The 19,297-nt window shown below is 35.9% G+C and overlaps 1 protein-coding gene across 8 annotated transcripts in view; it reads right to left on the reverse strand.

The window, feature by feature from the left end:
- The window catches only part of PPP4R4 (protein phosphatase 4 regulatory subunit 4), a 104,285-nt gene that overhangs the window by 28,801 nt on the left and 56,187 nt on the right, over positions 1–19,297 (reverse strand). For 2 of the 8 annotated variants that reach the window (XR_014228699.1, XR_014228700.1), the window contains exons 15-25: positions 19,077–19,182; positions 18,133–18,280; positions 13,818–13,962; positions 12,868–12,909; positions 12,702–12,776; positions 10,275–10,350; positions 9,858–9,938; positions 9,402–9,495; positions 8,873–8,943; positions 8,105–8,243; positions 2,909–3,054 (exon numbers count right to left, since the gene is read on the reverse strand). Coding sequence is in view for 4 of the 8 variants with exons in the window: in XM_082316799.1 (XP_082172925.1) it covers positions 3,030–3,054; positions 8,105–8,243; positions 8,873–8,943; positions 9,402–9,495; positions 9,858–9,938; positions 10,275–10,350; positions 12,702–12,776; positions 12,868–12,909; positions 13,818–13,962; positions 18,133–18,280; positions 19,077–19,182 (1,002 nt within the window). In the remaining 4 variants the exon portion in view is untranslated. Of the gene's footprint in view, positions 1–1,178; positions 3,055–8,104; positions 8,244–8,872; positions 9,496–9,857; positions 9,939–10,274; positions 10,351–12,701; positions 12,777–12,867; positions 12,910–13,817; positions 13,963–18,132; positions 18,281–19,076; positions 19,183–19,297 lie in introns of those variants that run through there. The other 6 variants (XM_082316799.1, XM_082316802.1, XM_082316800.1 and 3 more) reach the window with 5 other exon arrangements.

Below are 19,297 nucleotides of genomic sequence, written 5' to 3' on the forward strand. Positions count from 1 at the left end.
TCCAGCTAGCAGTAGGTCATCCTATTAGTATTTTATTAATGCCCAAGTGACAAGGTAAATTCACTAAGGCACTAAGTGACAAAAATATGTTCTGTAAAAGCTACTAGGCAAATTAAAAAATCCCCACAGAACTGAACTTCTAAAATTCAATGTTTTAGTGATAAGTCTGAATGAAAACCAAAGATTCATATGCCAAAATATTCAGGAAGCTCATTCCCAAACACTGCAGCTTGATATTCCTCAATGTTATCTTCGGTTGCAATGAGACTTAAGAGCCTACTGACCTCAATGCTAGCAGAATTTTGCCAAAATGTTTCAGAAAAATATTTCCATGATGTAAATACAGTTCACCTTATTCAAGTAGTGCAGTGATTTCAATAGAACAGCAAAATCTTTAACATTTAGTGAATTTTAATTAGTGGCAGAGTCCTATATATAAAGTTTTAAACAACACAAAAAGCTACTTCTAGCTCTATATAACAGATCGAAGCATTATTCTACTTGCTCATACAGCCTTCACAAGATAGCTGCCCAAAAGGGGGCAGAAGAGTTTTCAAAATCATTTGGCACAGAAGCTTCAAAGGTGTCTATCAGTAAATGCACATAGACAGATGCATCCGCAAGAGAAGATACAACACATACATTACAGGGTAAAGCTGGCAAACATCTCTAAAAACCACCTCACCATTAGATGCCTACCCACAGCAACCCAGACACTGGTGTAAGCCACTCACAAAAGGATTTAGCAGGCAGACTGAGGTATCTGACTAGACTAGGAAGGTGCACCTAACCTAACTCCACACTGCAGTATGAATGTACCCAGAAAGAAAATCACTCCTTCCTGCCTCCGAATGATTAACAGGAGGAATGTTGCTACAGAGAACCACTCAATTATCACTGTACACTTGACCTCCAGCTGTTATTCTGAGTTGCAGGTAAAAACAATGCTACGAAAGGTTCAAAAGTATTGGCACTGTCCAACAGAAGTAACCCAGAAGTAAGCAGCCCCGAAGAAGATTGCTGGGATGGAGGTCTGTAGTGTGAAGGACTGATGAAAGTATACACGAGATAGCAAGAGTATTGTACAAGGAAGATGTGCAGACCAAAAAATGTCTAAATAGAGCATTTAAAGATTACATAGCAGGAATTTAATACATTGTAGGCTTATTGAGTGGAGCACATGTTATCAGCATTAAATAAATCAATCAGTTAAAAATGACAGACAAATGACAGCCAATAAGAAACAAATGACAGACTGTATACAGAACTCATTACATGCTTATTAAGGGGAGAAACAGCTTGGATTCAAGTTTCTGAACTTACTGGCTGTTCTACATTGCTCTACTAAAGGCATCTGAGGGTCAAACACAGTTTTGAGTACTGTCCTGCAGCTGGGTACTGCTGACCTGAGTTTGGTCCCTGGCAGAAGTCAGGCTGAGAACAGATTGAGCACTCTCCTGTGGCCCATGGGTGAGCAGCTGTAGCTGGCACGTTGAGTTAGTTGTCCCTGGGGACCTGGGAGTATCTGCTTTCATTAATGAGACAAAAGCAGAACCTGGGAGGAGCCAGCATAGGTCATCCGTATATTTGCATCAATATTGCATGTTAAACATCATAATACTTGAAGAAGCTTTTAAAGCAATCTGTGATTTACAAGATCCTATGCCAGGCTGCAGAACAAACTGAAAACCTGAATGTTTCCACAGAATCCCAACAATGTCTGTGACTAAAGACAGAGAATACACCTAAATCCAACTGCACTGTAAGAAGCTTAAGAATTCAGACAGTAAAACACTGCTAAATCCAAAGACACATTTTGTACTTCACACAAGACAGCATACATCCAGTATTATTACTATTTAAAATAAATACCTTCTATAGGCAAATGCTTTTATTTATTTTAATTATAAAAGATGCCCTGAGAAATTTTTTTTCAAGAACATGCATGTACAGCATTGTCCTAGGTTTTATTTTGAGTAAATCATCATTCATATTTTTACATTATAAAAAGTAACCACACACGCATATGCATTCACAGATCAGATCATCTTTATCATACACCAATAAATTTTAAAAACCACATATTTCTGATATCAATATATTTATGCTGCTTCCATTCTGAAATAGAGAAGCTGACAATAGCTTCATAGGCTCTCTCTCAAGTATTGGCATAAATAGAACTTTTTAAAATAGAATTGCATGTTTTTCCACAGACAATTTTGATAGAAACATTAGCATTAATACAAACAAATGCAGATGACATCACTGAAGCATGATAGCTTGCAATAGCAGCTGATTAAAAACTAGATTCATCATTATAAATTATTCAAGTGAAAATACAATCTGAAATACTAAAAATTAAAACAAGTATTTATACAACAAAACTTATTAAATAAAACTTTTTTTTATATTATCTGGAGAAATCTGCTTTTAGACTGCTTTGAAACTTACACAGGATTTTTATGAACTTTACATAGTACTTGCAAAAACATTACCTCCAAATTCACAGCACAATGCTACTGAAGTTTACGTTTTTTATAGACTGCTCAATGGTTCTGGACTTTGGTTTGAAATTAGGTTTGAAGGTTCTTTAAAATGTGTGATTACTTTTTCATATTCATAACAATTCCTTCTCTTTCTTGCATAAAACATGGGTGCTAAGAATTGCTAGAATTGTAAATAAGCCAATTAAGTAATGGATATGTGCGTTCTAAATCCAAGAATTTGAACTACAAAGGCATAATTGAAGAAAACAAAATCCTCTCTTTAGCTGCAGCAGTTAAGAGCACATAGCTGAAGTTATATTTCATAACATTTCACTACAACGTTAGAATTTTGCAACCATTAAATTACTTATCGGGACATATTTTACAGCTTGGGATTTTATTTAAAAGATAAAAAGTTTTACCATTGCAAGATGCATTTTATTCATTCCAGGCATTAAAGAGTCCCATCTGCTGCTCCCACTTTATCGCACCAGAACGTTGCTTCCACCAGTCTCTGGTTCCCTTCTTTTTCTGTCAGAAGATCTAAGAGTTTGATTTTCTGTTTTTTCTTCATAAAAAAGAAGAAACACACATAATATGTTGTTGCTATATTATTAAATAACATAACACAATAAACTGCTATTGCATGCAACATTTTAATATAACTCTTAGCTGCTGTACTTGAAAAATCACTAGCTGCTCTACTGAACCCACTGAAAAAGCCAGATGGACACATTCTGAGGGCATTCTTCATAAGCAGGGTGTGTTTCTCCATTAAGTTTTCTACAGAAGGTCATGCAGATATCCCTCTAAGTGAGATGGTTAAGGTAGTACAAGCAGTCTACTCATGGCTACAAATAATGCCAGAGGTCTCCAGCTTAACCCATGATAAAATCTGAGGAAAGTGGAGACAGGGAAGAGAGAGAAGCTTAGAGCTCTTTACAGTGTTATTTCTAGGTCTTCTGTTGATCATGTCACTTGAGCAATTTCTGCACTTTTCATAGCCTTAATTTTTTAATCTTTAAATATACTGTTCTTCAGGTTTGCAGAGTTGTGGCTATGTCAATTAACAACTGTTGGTAATGGTCAGAGACCTTTGGAAGAACAGGGCTTAACTTTCACAACTCTGTGGAAGTATTTGCATCAATATTTTACAATATCATTTACAAACAAAGCAAGACATTGTTCTGTTTCACCCTTTTAAAACTTCTGATGGAATCTTTCATGGTAATACACCAGTGTTAGGGTACCTACTAGCTTCGTCTTAGAAATGGCACCTAAATCATGTGCCAGTCCCGCTGGACCTCAGAACTCTTACCAGCTTAAACAGCAGAAGGAAAACATGATTAGAAGCTGTGAGTAACCACTCAAAGTGTAGCAGATCAGTGGCAGAACTACTTCATCTTGTGCTCAACTTCCTATGCAATTATAGGACTGGATGAAAGACACTAAGATACTTATGCATGTAATTGTTACAACATGGTCACACACCCGTGTGAATGTCTTAAAGGTCAGTTGTGGACACCTTATAAAATACTGATATCAATTTATTAGTAAGAAATTGATTTCTATGCAACAATAAACCTACTCCCACTTTTTACAGGATGGAAAACCTGTACCCCTCATTCTTGAACTAGGTTTTAATTGAAAGTCAAATAAAATCAGGCACTATCTGTATGTCTATAGGCAAGATGCAAAATTCTTAAATGCTGTTTATAAAGCTGGGTATTTTTATTGATGAATCTATAAAGTTCTGGAAAATAGTTTTAACCAATTGCATGTTGAAATCAGTCATATTACAGTAATGTGAACTCAAGAAAAACAGCAATTCTCATCCTAAAAGAAAACATCTTAATCTCATAAAAATGAAAACATTTAAAAGAAGATAATAAAGCTACATAGCATAATAATACAAGATCGGACTACTTGATGGAACGCACTGTTTATGAATCATATCAATTTCTGCACTAGGATGATTCATGATCTAATGGCAACTCTTCAACAGAAAATTAGAAAAGCACGTTTGCTCTACAAAAGTAAGGTCTCTTGTGGGATGAAATACTCAACCAGTGCTCTTTGTGATCCTTTCCTATTCCATAAGGTGCTTAAAAACAGGTACTCATCTCTTTTGTGATTCACCATTAAGTTATGCATCTTCAGCATAATTCTTGCATTTTCTATTGTCTGAGTATTACCTGAGGTCTAGCAAATGACACTAAAGCTAATGGTCATTTTCTTATCACCTCCTTGTGAGTGCTGGATCAGGATTTACTGAGGTTTTCTTTTTCTGGCATCTATGTTATTTTTAAAAAGCAGGAATATTTTAATAGGCATAAATATCTCTGAAATGGGGCAAACAAAATGTTTGAACTCATGAGTATGGTAAGTAAAGACCTCAGTTCTGCACCAAAGTAACTTTGCATTTTGACAAGTTCCTGGAACAACATAAATATATGAAATGAGAAATTCTTCACCCCTGATGATATTTTAATTATTAAACAACATATTACTGCTCAATCTTCCATTCTTCACAAACACACATAATTACTTAGAAAAATAAACATCTTAAAAGTTACCTTACTCATGTTGCAGAGCCAATAAACTAAAAGCTAGGATTTGCCAGATTTAAGATGGTCAGTGCAAGGTTTAATCAGCACATATGTAAATTTACATTATGATGACACAGTCTAAATATATACTCAATTACTATTTTCTCACAAGTTCCCTGCCTTAGTGAGTGCATAGATGGTGACACTCATTCATGAGCATCTATTCAATTGCAACTCTCATTGTACAATTTTCAAATTCTTCTCTCAGTAAGTGTCATTTCTGTCAACTGCTTATATAGTTGGATATTAAATTTTTCCATCATTCAAGTCAGAAAATAATGTTTCTTTGGAACTGACTTTTTTTTGTATTTTAGTATGTGTATATTTAGCACCAGGAGTGACTTTCTGAACAAAAGAAAGATAAAAGAGGTACACCTAAACATATCTATGGTCAACTCGGTTATGTGGCTGAATGCATTTACCACCAACCATTCCTGTATCTGTATCTCTTAATATCTCCTTATAGAGCTGCTCCATTTTTTTTATGAAAACAATTAAGTATTGGGCTAGATTACAATAGAGAAATTGAATTTACAGTGCAGCAGATATTATACCAACCTGAGAGATGTGTTTTCCCATAAGAACACAGAACATTAAAACTCTTATTCAGAGCTAAATGTAGGTCATCCTAAGCCTGCTCTTCTTTCTCCAAAAATGTTTTTTCCCCTAGTATATCCTCTTGGCTTCTGACACTAGGCAGTTCAGGGACTTTCTGAACTAGACAGGGCATCCAGATCATTGTGTTTGATCAGATACCTACTTTCAAATAGTCTGCTGTTAAGGTATTCACTTGGGAATGGTACACTGAGACTTGAAGCTGAGTCTCTTAAATTCCACTTTCCTGCCTGAGGACAAATGTACAAACTGCCGTGTGGGTCTTTTTCTGTCCCTTTGCATTCAAACAAAAGATATCAGTTTTATTTTAAGTGACAGATAGAAAAACCTTTGAAATTTGGAAAAGTTTTATGTGATGTAAAAAAATACGTCTAACTAATCTTTGCATCTAACTGCTTTGTGAATATTAATCCATTTGTTTTCCCCAAATCCTTGTGAGACGGATGAGTAATTGGAATTTCTACAATGGTTGCTAAAAAAGAACCCTTTGAACTAATTTTATTGTTTTAAAGAGAGGGAACAGAGCTATATAGTGATTAGCGTGAAAGCACATGGGGTTTTGAGCACAGCTAATTTTTGAAAGTATGTAGCACTGTATGTCATTTTATGTACTAAGATACATGTCCCATTTATTTTATAGATAGCTGAAAATTTCAGCATGTCTACTAATATAACTGTTGAATTTGAAATAATGCACTTTGAAATAAGTGACCACCTAATGATCACCTATAAAAAGTCTGAAGTCAGTACTGTGGGTAATATTTAAGAGAAGGCATTAGACTCTGACAAAGACAGGGATAGAGTGCAATTTGACTTGGCGCCTAAGTGTACTTCTCCTGTGAAACCACTGACTCAGCACAAACAGTCCACCTTCATTCACTAATCTTCCAACCTTTTCTACAAAGAAAACGCAGTTTTAAAAACAATAGGTCACTATGAGAGCTTGACTTCATTCCGTAACAAATTTACCTTGTACAGTGAAGGTGGTAAAATTCCAATAGAAAAAAACCTATGTGATGACACAGCAAGAGACTGTATCATAATATAATGTATACAAGTAGCTGAATGCAAGCTGTTTAGAGAACTTTTTTTTACATTTGTTAAACTTTTGAGTGTTTCATTTTACAATTTAGGTATTTTATGAACTTATATCTGCGAGTAAAGTTAGGGGGGATGGTTTTGGTTTGTTTTTTAAAGAAACCTGAAAACACTGAAGTGGAAAAATATTTGATACAGATACTTAAGTCACCAGAAAGGACCACTCAAGAGATACCACTATCACGATTATTTCTCTTTATACCTGGCAAACCCGTGTAAGGTGTTTCCTCTTTCCTATCTATCTGGTGTGGGCTCCATATCTCAGCTCCATTATCTTTGACCAGCAAGTCATAGCTTCACATTCTGGACTCTCCTTTCATTCTTGGTCTCTCATACCTATTCAGACTTCCAAGGCCCAGCTTGCATTTCCCCATACCTTCCAGCTTCTAGTTCTAGTTTCTATCACACTTAAGTCTGCTTTCTCAAACAACCTCCTTTTCTTGCTATAGCTGGCTCCTTTCCTTTCTCCATTCTGCCTTGGCTAAGAAAGCAAATCTCTGATAGCAAAGAAAAATCTCAGTTTGAGCGCCCAAAATTACAGCTAGTCCAATGATCGTAATTTAGAACTACAAGTTATAGTGCAAAAGGAATCTGCAGGGAATTAGCTGCTAGAGTCTACAGAGATTTGACTGAGTAAGTACACATCAGAGCAATTTTCTAAGACTGTTACACTTTTATCACAGGAGCAAACAAATTCATCTTTGATTTTGTTCTTGCAAAACATTGAACAGTTTAAGCTGATGTTTAAAGAAAATCAGCCTGAGGGAGATACCTAGCATTGAATTTTTTTTTTTATCTAAATGGTTAAGGTAAGGCAAAGAAGGCAGTCTCAATAACAAGCAGCCGTACCAGTTCGTCATAACTCTCAAAATTCATCATGAAATTGTTACATAATAATACATAAACATATGTAAGCACATAAAAAGAAGGAAAAGGAAAAATTAAATCATCTAATAATACATAAATTCTATTTCTCCAACTACAGACAGCTAAATCACCGTGACTGTAGTTATATCAAATGCACTAACTTCAATTTGTCCCATTCCACCCTCCCCATAATGTACCAGCTGAATGCAAACATGTGCAGGAGAAACAGTGTGGAAGACTAATTAAAAGGGAATGCAATCTTAAAAACACTTGTAATTGCACACATCACATTTCTTCCCTGCTATTTTAGTATTTAAAAATCTAGGCGCAGAAGTATCATAAATATAGGCTTAATTTTACACGGCTCTTTTGAGTTCCCTTTGAAAATGTTACCCATAAACTTGATTTAACCTCTTGTCCACCACTTACATGCTCATCTTTCGGGACTGACTCTCCTTATTTCCATTGTTCTTTTGGTCAGCTGAGTTAAATAAGTTGCGAGAAGAAGAACTGGAAGGGAAGGCAGCATTCCCACTGTTACCAGTAGAATGAGTCCTGAATGAATCATCTGAAATAAAGAGTTGTAGTTTAGACAAAGAATTTTGTCTGAAAAAAGAATACACAAAGAGTGAACAGAATGAGCTGGTTTTCCTGTGGCAATAGTAGCATACTTGCTATGGCAATAATCCAAAAGTTTAACTTTCTGTAAGGGAATGGTTTCAACTTCACATTTCTTCAAGTACTTTTATGAAAAAATGCTAAATAAAAATAATTAGAAGACACATTTTGGAAGAGAAGATTAATACATTTAATATATGAAAATAGTGGGATTTAATTGGCCAATCTTTAGCTACTTAAAATTGAGCTATTTCATCTAAGCTAATTGTCTAGTGTCTTTTGGTAGTGAATGGAAAAAAACCCACCTTTTTATGACATCCAAAATGCCAATCAAGCAATGCCAAACTCATTTTACTTTTACTACTTTTACATGTAACGTTAAATGAACATGTAACAAAGAAAAAGAATTTGAAAAATAAACTAACTAGACTAGCACTTAAGTGTTCAAACATATTGGAGATCTATTAGTCTACATTCTTCAGGACTGTGATATCTTACAGTACGCCTGTTTAATGGGGCCCACATATTCAGCACCTACACAAAAAACTAATGTAAAATATAATATAATAACCTACTTACCACTAAAGGATAACATGCAACTCTTTCCCATTCCTGATACTGAAGATGTATATCCTGTAGCAGAGCTTTTACTTAAAAAACAAATAAAACAAAACAAAACCAAATTGCTTATTACAGAAAAGTGTTCTTCTCAATTGCATCATCCTGCTGTTTAATAATATTTGAGGTTATTTCTGAGTATATATGAAAAAATTAAATGAGAAAGTTATGCTGAAATTTCTTTAAAAAAGATTTTAGATTTAGCAGTTCATATTGAAAAATATTTTTAATATATGATAAAAGGTGACACACATTAACTTAAAAGGAATTCCTAAGAATGGGTAGGCCGCAGCATGTGTTAAAATGGTATTTCTTCTCTCAGTTCAGAACTGCATACTGTAATCAATTAAACAGAAAGCTGAATATTTAGGTCACAATTCAGTGAGCAGATCACTACTTTCATAGATTCATGTGCATATAATTTCATAACATAATTGTCTATTAGGCAAACAGTTGCTTATGAGGTGAGCAATGAACATAATAAAGATACTTAGGACACTTGTCTATGTTGCTGTATTTTGGATGTAGCGCTTGAGTACTGAAAGACTGGCTTCGAACCAACTTGGACTTCTTGTCTTCTTTGCCTAAAATTAGAAGTAGCAAAAAATTTTAACATGGACTTCATTGCATTTCCTCAGTAACTAAGAACACTTTTTAATATGATTTTATTATATTTAATTTAATATAATTTTCAACCTATGCTAGCTGAAGGAACTGATTTAAATACTTCAGTAACAATAAATAAACCTTATGTCACCTATTTATGTACTAAAGAATAAAATAAAACTAAAAACCATAGAAAGCACATTCAGTTCTAGGAGTGGAATCTTTTCCTATGTGCAGCAGGTGAAACTCTGGCCCACAGATGCCAACAGCAGCTTTGCTGGGTTTTAACCTGCTGATGTGAGATCAGAGCATTCTAGAAGAGTTTTTAAAGAGTTCTTACCTGCTGATGTACCAGAAGAGCTTCCAGGAACAGAGAGAGTGATACTTTTTGCCAACACTGATGATGTTTTACTGTCTCTACCTAAAAAAAAGTCTAGTATAAATACTTCTCTCTTCAAGCTTAACTTTAAATAAAGAAAGAGGACATAACATATCACAGTCCTGGGGTAAACAGTAATAATATCTAATCCAGTGCTACTAACACTTCAGAAATACCACAGACAAGTACTTACATTGCATCCCAAAATGAAAAATACTAGAGAACTAAAACTGTCATGTATTTTATTAACAAATCCCAAAGTCTTCCTACTAATATAATGAGGCTAGTTTTCATAAATATCTTTAGAAATATAAAAAAAAAAAATTGTAGAAGAGCAATGCATGCACAAACAATATGTACACAAATAAACAAACTTACGCTTCTTTTCAAACATTTTATCATTAATATTTGTAGATCTTCCTTCATTTTGCTGCTTCTCTTTTTCTAACTGTTCCTAAAAAAATGAATAATTTTCTTAGGTCATACTCAGAAAAAAATAAATAAATTGTGTTTCAATTAGGGATTGCTTCCAAATCACCAAAATAACAGTTAATTTCTATTCTATCCTGCCATTAGTACAACACCTAGCGAATATCGAGAGAACCAATTACATAGTACAGAATGAAATGAGGGTACATATCCTATATAAAAATCACACCCAAAAACGTTGACTTTAATTATGAAGGAACCTCAGAGTTGAAGTTTGCATTTATAACTTATTATTAAAATTATGCCTGACCTTCTTTTGTTTTGTTAAAAAGATACAGAAATTGGCAGCTGACAATGTAAAATTTTTGTGCTACAGATACTCTGATAATAGAACTAGCAATATTTTTAATTCAAACATACAATTCAATGAAAAGGTTTTTCTCAAATGGTAAGGTGTGTCACAGATGCTCAAACTTTTTAAAGGTCTAAAATTAACATCTACAGTTGATAAGCCTTTATGCAAAACAAACCCAAGTATTACAATTCTCCAAGTTTAAGGAATTTATTTGCTTTTCTGTAATATTAGCTAGCCTTAGAATACCTTTTGAGAGCACATCGATAGACAAAAAACAGTGTTAACACAGCTACATCAATAATTTCAAAAGCCAATACTTGCTTCATATTCTTGGTGAATAGATATCACTCCAACTTCAAAAAGCTATATAACGTTAGCTTATTTTCTGTACTACATTCATAATAAGAAGTACCAAGTGAACCGTAATTGTTCTACTCTATTTTTTCATTTCACTCTAATTAATACCCAAGTTAAAAAAAAAAAAAAAAAAAAAAAAAAAAAAGAGGTAATTAATTCAGGTCAAGGTTGCTGGAATATAGTTTCTACTAACTCAATTACTACAATTAAGGAAACTTATTAACATATTTGGTATTAAAATCTGTAGCAGTCAGATAACATTTAATCTGCGTTCAATGGCTCTTCATCTATTTGGGACTGCGACATGTCACAGTGTACTGGGTACATCTCCAGTTCCTCAAAAGCATGCCTCTCACACACAATGCTTAAAGAGACTTTTGTGGTACAGAAGATATGACCATATCAATGGGATATATCATAAAAACACAGGTGCTCTTCTGAAGTCTAGCTGTAGAAACAGGGTAAAAATTAATGTTATCATACAATACATAGTAACACAGAACGTACTGGAGCCTATTTTACCACAGTCCCAAATGCTTTCACTATAAAAACATTAATTCTATCTACCTAAAAACTCCTAAAGCTAAGTTCAACTCTTTAAATATGTGTATGCAGGTCCTGAGAACAAAGCTTGAACCTTTGGTCCGAGCTAATGGGAGGTGGCAGGAAGTACATGAGACAGGTATCGTGAACTGAGAAAATCAACTGTCCAAGACAAGGCTTGCAGTACCTATTGACATCAAAGTGGGCCACAAACATAGGCTGTGTAGCAATCCCAAAGAGGAAAAAGTGACATTTTTTGGACAGTCTTGAACCTATTCTGGTTCTCTACAGAGGAGTTCAATTTCTGCAAGTCAGAGGAACCATGCTAATGAAATTCAGCCTCTTCTAAATCCTATCAGCTTCTTAGCTTCTCCCACCTGAGGCTGGAGAGGAGGCAGCAGAACGGAGGACTGCAATAATCTAATCTAGGCTTTGTGAAGATGTAGTAGGCTATGTGGTGAAGCGCCTGCTGCAGCTTTTGCTTACAGCCATGACTGAAGATAAATAGTTTTGGAAGTTGGAAAAGCATTCTGCAGACTTCTCTTCCAAATTCTAAGTAACTTGTAGCTCCTTTTGCTCTATACAACCTGCACGAAGTCTCCCTTCTGCCAGGCTGCAGATGTCAGTGGCCTGCCTTTTTTTTTTTTTCTGGCTAACAGGACAGCTTGTAACACATAGAGCCTCCTTCAGCTTCCTTGGCACAAAAGAAGTTATGACATTAATTTCTTTGCCTATGGAAGTTGTATGAGAATTCTGAGGTGCTTCATTATTCAGTTTATTGTGTTATACACGCCTGAAAAACTGCTAAGCTCCCTCAAAAAGATTACATACAGGCATATTGAAGGGCTTGGGATTTTAGAACTATAGAGACATCAAGTGTGAGTACTTTTCAAGAAATTCCAGTTCACCTGCCTAATTCATACAGCAAAATTTATGTAGTAAAGAAAAGGAAGTTATATGTTACTCTGAAAAAGTGTAAAGTGTAGAATGAAACCACACACAGATTATGAACCTACCAGGTCTCTCCATAATACGCACTTCCCCTACCTTAAAATTATTGCCTCATTAATATTTAGCTACAAACTATTAAAAAAAGGACAGATTGTACTGATAAAATATACCATTTCCAAAAGGAGATGTTCTTGTCTCTCTTTTTCTTGATCCAATAAATCATTTTCGTAAAATCTTTTCTGAAACTTCAAAATAAAATCAATAAAAATAAAAAATCACTACATGAAAATGGGAATTAAAAGTATTTGGTAAATATTAAAGTTAGTAAGTACTTACAGCATCTACAGAGATCTCCATTCTGTCCAATTCTAACACTGTCTATAAAGAAAATCAAAACATTATTTATCCTTACTCAACAGCATGCCACACTTTTAACTAAAAAACTGTCCAGATAAGAAGCTTAGAATAGTGATATTCAAAATTGAACATGTCTTTTCTTCCTAAACACTTGAAGCCTATGCTTGTATTTTTGTGCTACAAATGCAGTTAAAAACTGTCAGAGAGTATTCTCAGAGCCCTGCTGAGATTCACAATGAGGGACTGATAGACTGTCTATATGGAATTCAAAATACGCTCAAGGAAAGCACAGAAGCATGAATGGCTGGAGCATGGACCTAGGAACCAAGACTGAAAAAACAACTCAGGAATCTGTGAATAAACCAGGATGCTCCAGGGAGGTGTTCATCCAATCTCTCCTGCAGACTGGCTCTATAAGGAAGTGACCTACTTTAGCGACTTCACTTCATGGCTTCTTTGAGACGAAGCATGGGCATCCCTTAAAGACGTACTTTTGTGTGAATGCTGACATTACAAAGACATTTGTAACATTTAAAAATCCTGCAAATCCTTTATCCATATGTTGTAAAATAAATAGATTAACAAGATATCTCTACCTCAAAGACTTGATCATTTTTACTAGGGTCAACCTTTAATCCTATCTTTAGTCGTCTGCTGTTTTTTCACAAATGATCATCGAGCCAAAATCCTGAATCCCAGTCACTAGAAAATAACTGCAATATAAGTAACCAAGGAAACACCAACTCTCCTAAATTTGACAGAATGCACTATACTACATCGTCTCTTAATTGTTCAAAATTACATAACAGACAAGAAAATTCTTAGTTTCCTGTTCTTACATTAAGAGTATCAACAGAAAGCATAACTTTGATCATCTTAACTTTTAATAACCCCAAGACAAAATGCTGCCGGAAAAGAAAAACTCTTACTCTTTTTACAATAGTCAGGACATCTTTGTCTTTCTCTTGACACAAAAGTTTCCTTATACATAATTCCAACTGCTGAAGTAAATGTTTATCAGTGGGAATCTTCAGAGTAGATTTAACTTTTGGCAACAAATAGCATAGCTTCATTCTACAAAAAAAAGTAAATAATCAACTTTTGATGCAGATGTTTATTAAACATTATTAATTTTTGTATTGCATGCTAGCATTTGACATAAAACAATTAAGTTAGTAGGTCTTATTTTTCAGAAATGAATGTTGCTTATGTGTTGTTTCCAGACATACTGTAACATTTTCAAAAACTTCTCCATAGATCAGGACTACAGAACTGTAGCTGAAAGTCAATAAAGATTTCTTTGGTTTTGCTTTTTTTTTTAACTTCGAAAAATAAGCAGACCTCTATATTTTCAAAATGATCTACACATCTACCTCTATCAAGTACCTAAATACCCTGAAAATCTGCTCCAGCAGTACAAAGGAGCCTGTGTCTCACCAAAAGCCACGTGACAGCAGTTCCATACAACTGCAAGGATGAAGGTGTATCAAATAGACTAAAAGGATTTAACTATTAACTGGCTCCTAAAAGAAGGAAGCCCTTCTTCTCCCTACCCTATCTCCCTCCTCTCTGGAGGCTCCTCCTGCTTGCACCGTTTCTGCTACTGGCTGGACACCAGCTCAGTCAGCCCAAACTTCAACTGACTAACATAGCAGAAAACCAACTTACTTGAGAGGGGGAGGGCAGAAAAAAGCAGACAGTTTTCCAATGGCTTAGTGAGTTTAATCAGCCTAGCCAAAGGTCCAATAAGCACTCCTCAAGGCAATGGAAGGGGTGGACAGTGTGGTTGGGAATCAGGATGAAAGAAAAGTAGTAACAGGCTATGATGCATTCAGAAGCTGTGAGCTACTCTATTGACCGAGAATGCAATTTTAAATGCAGTAAATTCAGGGAGAAAGATTATTCATATAAAATAACCAAGAACAGAAATTTCAAACTTAATACCTTTCTGCTCTGACACTGCGTGGATATAGTTTTGCTACTAGAGTGCCCTTGTGAAGCTCAACTTTGCCTGCTTTCAAACTGAACAGCATGAAGTACTTACTTAGGTGAACTTAATCACATCTTTTCTGTACTAAGGATTGAAACTGTTCTCAGGGTACCCAGTCCTTGAGCTGGAAGACAGGAATAGGGAGCAAAATGAAGCCCCCATAATCCAAGGGGAAATGGTTAGCGACCTGCCACACCACTTGGATACACACAAGTCTATGGGGCTGGATGGGATCCACCCAAGGGTACTGAGGGAGCTGGTGGAAGTGCTCACCAAGCCACTTTCAATCATCTATCAGCAGTCCTGGCTAACCAGCGAGGTCCCAGTTGACTGCAGGTTAGCAAATGTGATGCCCATCTACAAGAAGGGCTGGAAGGAGGATCCGGAGAACTACAGGCCTGTCAGTTTGACCTCAGTGCAGGGCAAGGTTATAGAGCAGTTCATCTTGAGGGCCATCACACGGCTTATACAGGACAATCAGGTGATCAGGCCCAGTCAGCATGGGTTTATGAAAGGCAGGTCCTGCTTGACTAACCTGATCTCCTTCTATGACAAGAAATGTCTGTCTCTCTGCGGACATAGCCAACCAAGTGGTAAATGGAGTTAAATTCAGTTGGTGGCCAGTCACAACTGGTGTTCCCCAGGGCTCCAGTACTGGGGCCAGTTCTGTTTAATATCTCTTTATCAATGATCTGGACGAGGGCATCGAGTGCACCCTCAGTAAGTTTGCAGATGACACCAAGCTGGGTGGGAGTGTCGATCTGCTGGAGGGTAGGAAGGCCCTGCAGAGGGATCTGGACAGGCTGGTTTGATGGGCCAAGGCCAGTTGTACAAGGTTCAACAAGGCTCAGTGCTGGGTCCTGCACTTTGGTCACAACAACCCCATGCAACACTACAGGCTTGGGGAAGAGTGGCTGGAGAGCTGGCTGGCAGAAAAGGACCTGGGGGTGCTGGTCGAAAGCCAGCTGAATGTGAGGCAGCAATGTGCCCAGGTGGCCAAGAAGGCCAATAGCATCCTGGCTTGTATCAGGAATAGTGTGGCCAGAAGGACCAGGGAAGTGATCGTCCCCCTGTACTCGGCACTGGTGAGGCCGCACTTCGAATACTGTGTTCAGTTTTGGGCCCCTCACTACAAGAAGGACATCGAAGTGCTGGAGCGTGTCCAGAGAAGGGCAACGAAGCTGGTGAAGGGTCTAGAGCACAAGTCTGATGAGGAGCGGCTGAGGGAGCTGGGGTTGTTTAGCCTGGAGAAGAGGAGGCTGAGGGGAGACCTTATTGCTCCCTACAACTACCTGAAAGGAGGCTGTAGCGAGGTGGGGGTCGGGCTCTTCTCCCTAGTAACAACTGACAGGATGAGAGGAAACAGCCTCAAGTTGTGCCAAGGGAGGTTTAGATTGGATATTAGGAAAAACTTCTTCACCAAAAGTGTAGTCAGGCACTGGAACAGGCTGCCCAGGGAAGGGGTTGAGTCCCCATCCCTGGAGGTATTTAAAAGACGTGTAGATGTGGTGCTTGAGGACATGGTTTAGTGGTGGACTTGGCAATGCTAGGTTAACTGTTGGACTTGATGATCTTAAAGGTCTTTTCCAACCTAAATGATTCTATAATAATTGATTTGCCGCGATTGCTAGATACTGTTTCTAAACTGGTTATATAAAAAAAAAAACATGCCCATTGCTTTTTATATCATTAAATCCAAAATGCTCTGAAGATTAAATAAAAAATATTTCATACATTTAAGAAAATAAAACCCACTGCATTTGATCAGACTGTAATAGCATAGAGTAGTGAAAAGTCTTAAGGAATAGATAAAAAATCCTCAAGAACTCAAAATGGTGATATTCTCTGCTGTTCTCAGATTCCACTGGCTTGTGATCAGAGACAATGCTGTGCCAGACATAGTAACTTTGTGATTAACAACACTCAAAAAAATTTTCTTATATGAGTTCATCTTACTGTTTTCATACGTTCAAATCATTTTAACCTTTACAACTTCCCATTACAAAGAGTTACACCACTCTGTAGAAAGCTAGAATAATACCTCCCTAAGTTAGTTTTTAAAATCATGAGCTAACAATAATGTCTGACTTCTAAAATTCAGTCCACCACAGACAGTCATTCCTTTTGAAAAAGTGTTAGGGAACAATCCAGAAAAGAATTATGACAAAATTAATTTTAATGTCAGTTACGAGATTGCAAGTTATTTCACGTTTCCATTAAATTTTAATATTGTATCAATAGAGCTTAAAATTAAAGTGTTTGTTAAAAGCGATAATCTACTTCAGATTGTATATAAATTTAGCTTATTGTTTTAATATAATCCTTTTAACTTAAGGACATGAGACATGAATGTTAACCTAGATGCACAAAACGGCTCAGTTTTTAGGTCTGGTATCCTGCTGAATTGAGATGTGGTAGTTATACTAAACACAAGGTTTATTTAAACAGTTTCACTTGGTAACAAACTGTACTTAGTGAGGCTTACTGAATGAAGCACACATGTATGTGCAAATTATGCTTATGTAAATCTCTATGCAGCATTAGCATTAGATGTTCAGATATGTTAATGATGACAACACAAATTACACACATCAGAGATAAGATTAAAAGCGTAAAATCACACAAAATGCATGACTAAAAAAAGGAACTATTTTCTTACTGGCAATAACTGCCTGGTCCCTATCTGTTTAGTGAAGAAAAAAATTTAGTACAAAAATAACAGAAAAAACACTGTATAAAAATGAATAACATAGCAGATTCCCTTATATTTTTCTATTCTTTTTCAATTTACTTTAACAATGAAGTAGAAAACTTTTACATAAGTTAAAACCTATGTTAACTTGTTAAGCTCAGACCACTGGAAGAATTGCCTTTGTGTTTTACTTTACATATTGTGATGTTGAAATGGATGTAAATTAATAGAGACTGAAGTTACGTTTTTCTCTACACCCATGAAACAGTGTGTTATTTTCTTCTCATCTATTGCTGGCTCCTCTGCCTCAGTGTTCCTTTCTCACTCCCAAAACCTGACACTTTGAATCAATCCCCCAAACACTCAGACTGACCTGCTTCTGTGGTTTTCTAACATTATTCCCATAGTCCCCTACACCTTTAATACTAGTCACTCTGAAGGCTCTGTCCCTTTTTACTCAAGTCCCATTATTTAAATAAGACATAAACCCTGTAAAAATATTTCTTAATATATTATTTAAAGCTTTTTTCCTGTACACTGCTACATACTCTTCTTACAGTACCTCACATTTGCCACTGGATCATGTGTAAGTTCAAGCACAGGTAGAAAGAAGTATTTACAGAAGAATGATTTTGAAAACAGTTCCATAATGAATTCACAAGTATCTAAAAACCGAAGTCTGTTCCAATAACTTTTTCCTTGGCCCAGTTCTGAAAAATAACAATCCACAGATATTATCTATTAAGTTTTCAGTGTCAGCTAGAAAACATTTCAAAGGCTAACCTTTGACTCAAAGATGATCATCACAGTCATCACTAGGCACACCTTCTCAGCCTATCTCAATTCTTTCTTTCAGTGAAAGCCTAACCTGAATTCAATGACTAAGCATTTTTTTTTTCAGAAATTCAACCTGTCCCTTTAACCATTTGAAAAAGCAAAAATAGCAAGTGCACTAGCTACTGTGTTGAAGAAAGTCCTGTATGCCATTCAAACCATGTCACAAGTGTAGCAAAATTACTGTGTAAACATTAAGGATTGCTAATGGGAACTATTCAACTTTCTAACCTATCTTTAAAAAACATAGCATGGACCAGAAAGTCAACTAGGGTGACTAACTCATTCATAAATTAATTTCTGAGAAGATTTATTCAGCACTTCCGATGCTGAAGCCTTTAGAGAATTTTACTTCTATAGAGGAACGCTGCTTTCTATATTGCAGCACCTACAGCTAAGCAATTTTGGATTCAAGAAGTAGGGTTGGAGGGGTCTTGGCATATTATCAATTTCCCATATTGCCTCTTTCCCAATTCCTTTGCATAAGCTTCAGATATATTCCTCACATATGCACAATATGTTTTGCCTGGTGATAATGTGAGCAACTGAATGTATTCTAAGTGTAATCCCACCAATGATGGCAGGAAGTTACACTGAATAAATATAACCATAAATAGATCCTCAGTCAAAACTAACTTGCATCTCTAAGTAATCAAGGAAAAATTATCTTACGTTCAATCAGTTTCTGAATAACCTCATGCCTCTGTTCTTGCTTGCGATTATAACGTAAATAAACACAGAGAGTTCGAGCAGCTGCTTTTTGCACTGGTAAGACATTCTTGAAAGAAATAAAGGAAACAAAATTAAACATACTTGAAGAAATATCACTAAAAATGTATAAAAATTCTAGAAGTAGAAAAAATACCTAAAGATTAGCCTAACTTTATAAATTC

The sequence above is a fragment of the Platalea leucorodia genome, assembly GCF_965183815.1.
Source record: "Platalea leucorodia genome assembly, chromosome: 7".
Classification (NCBI taxonomy): domain Eukaryota; kingdom Metazoa; phylum Chordata; class Aves; order Pelecaniformes; family Threskiornithidae; genus Platalea; species Platalea leucorodia.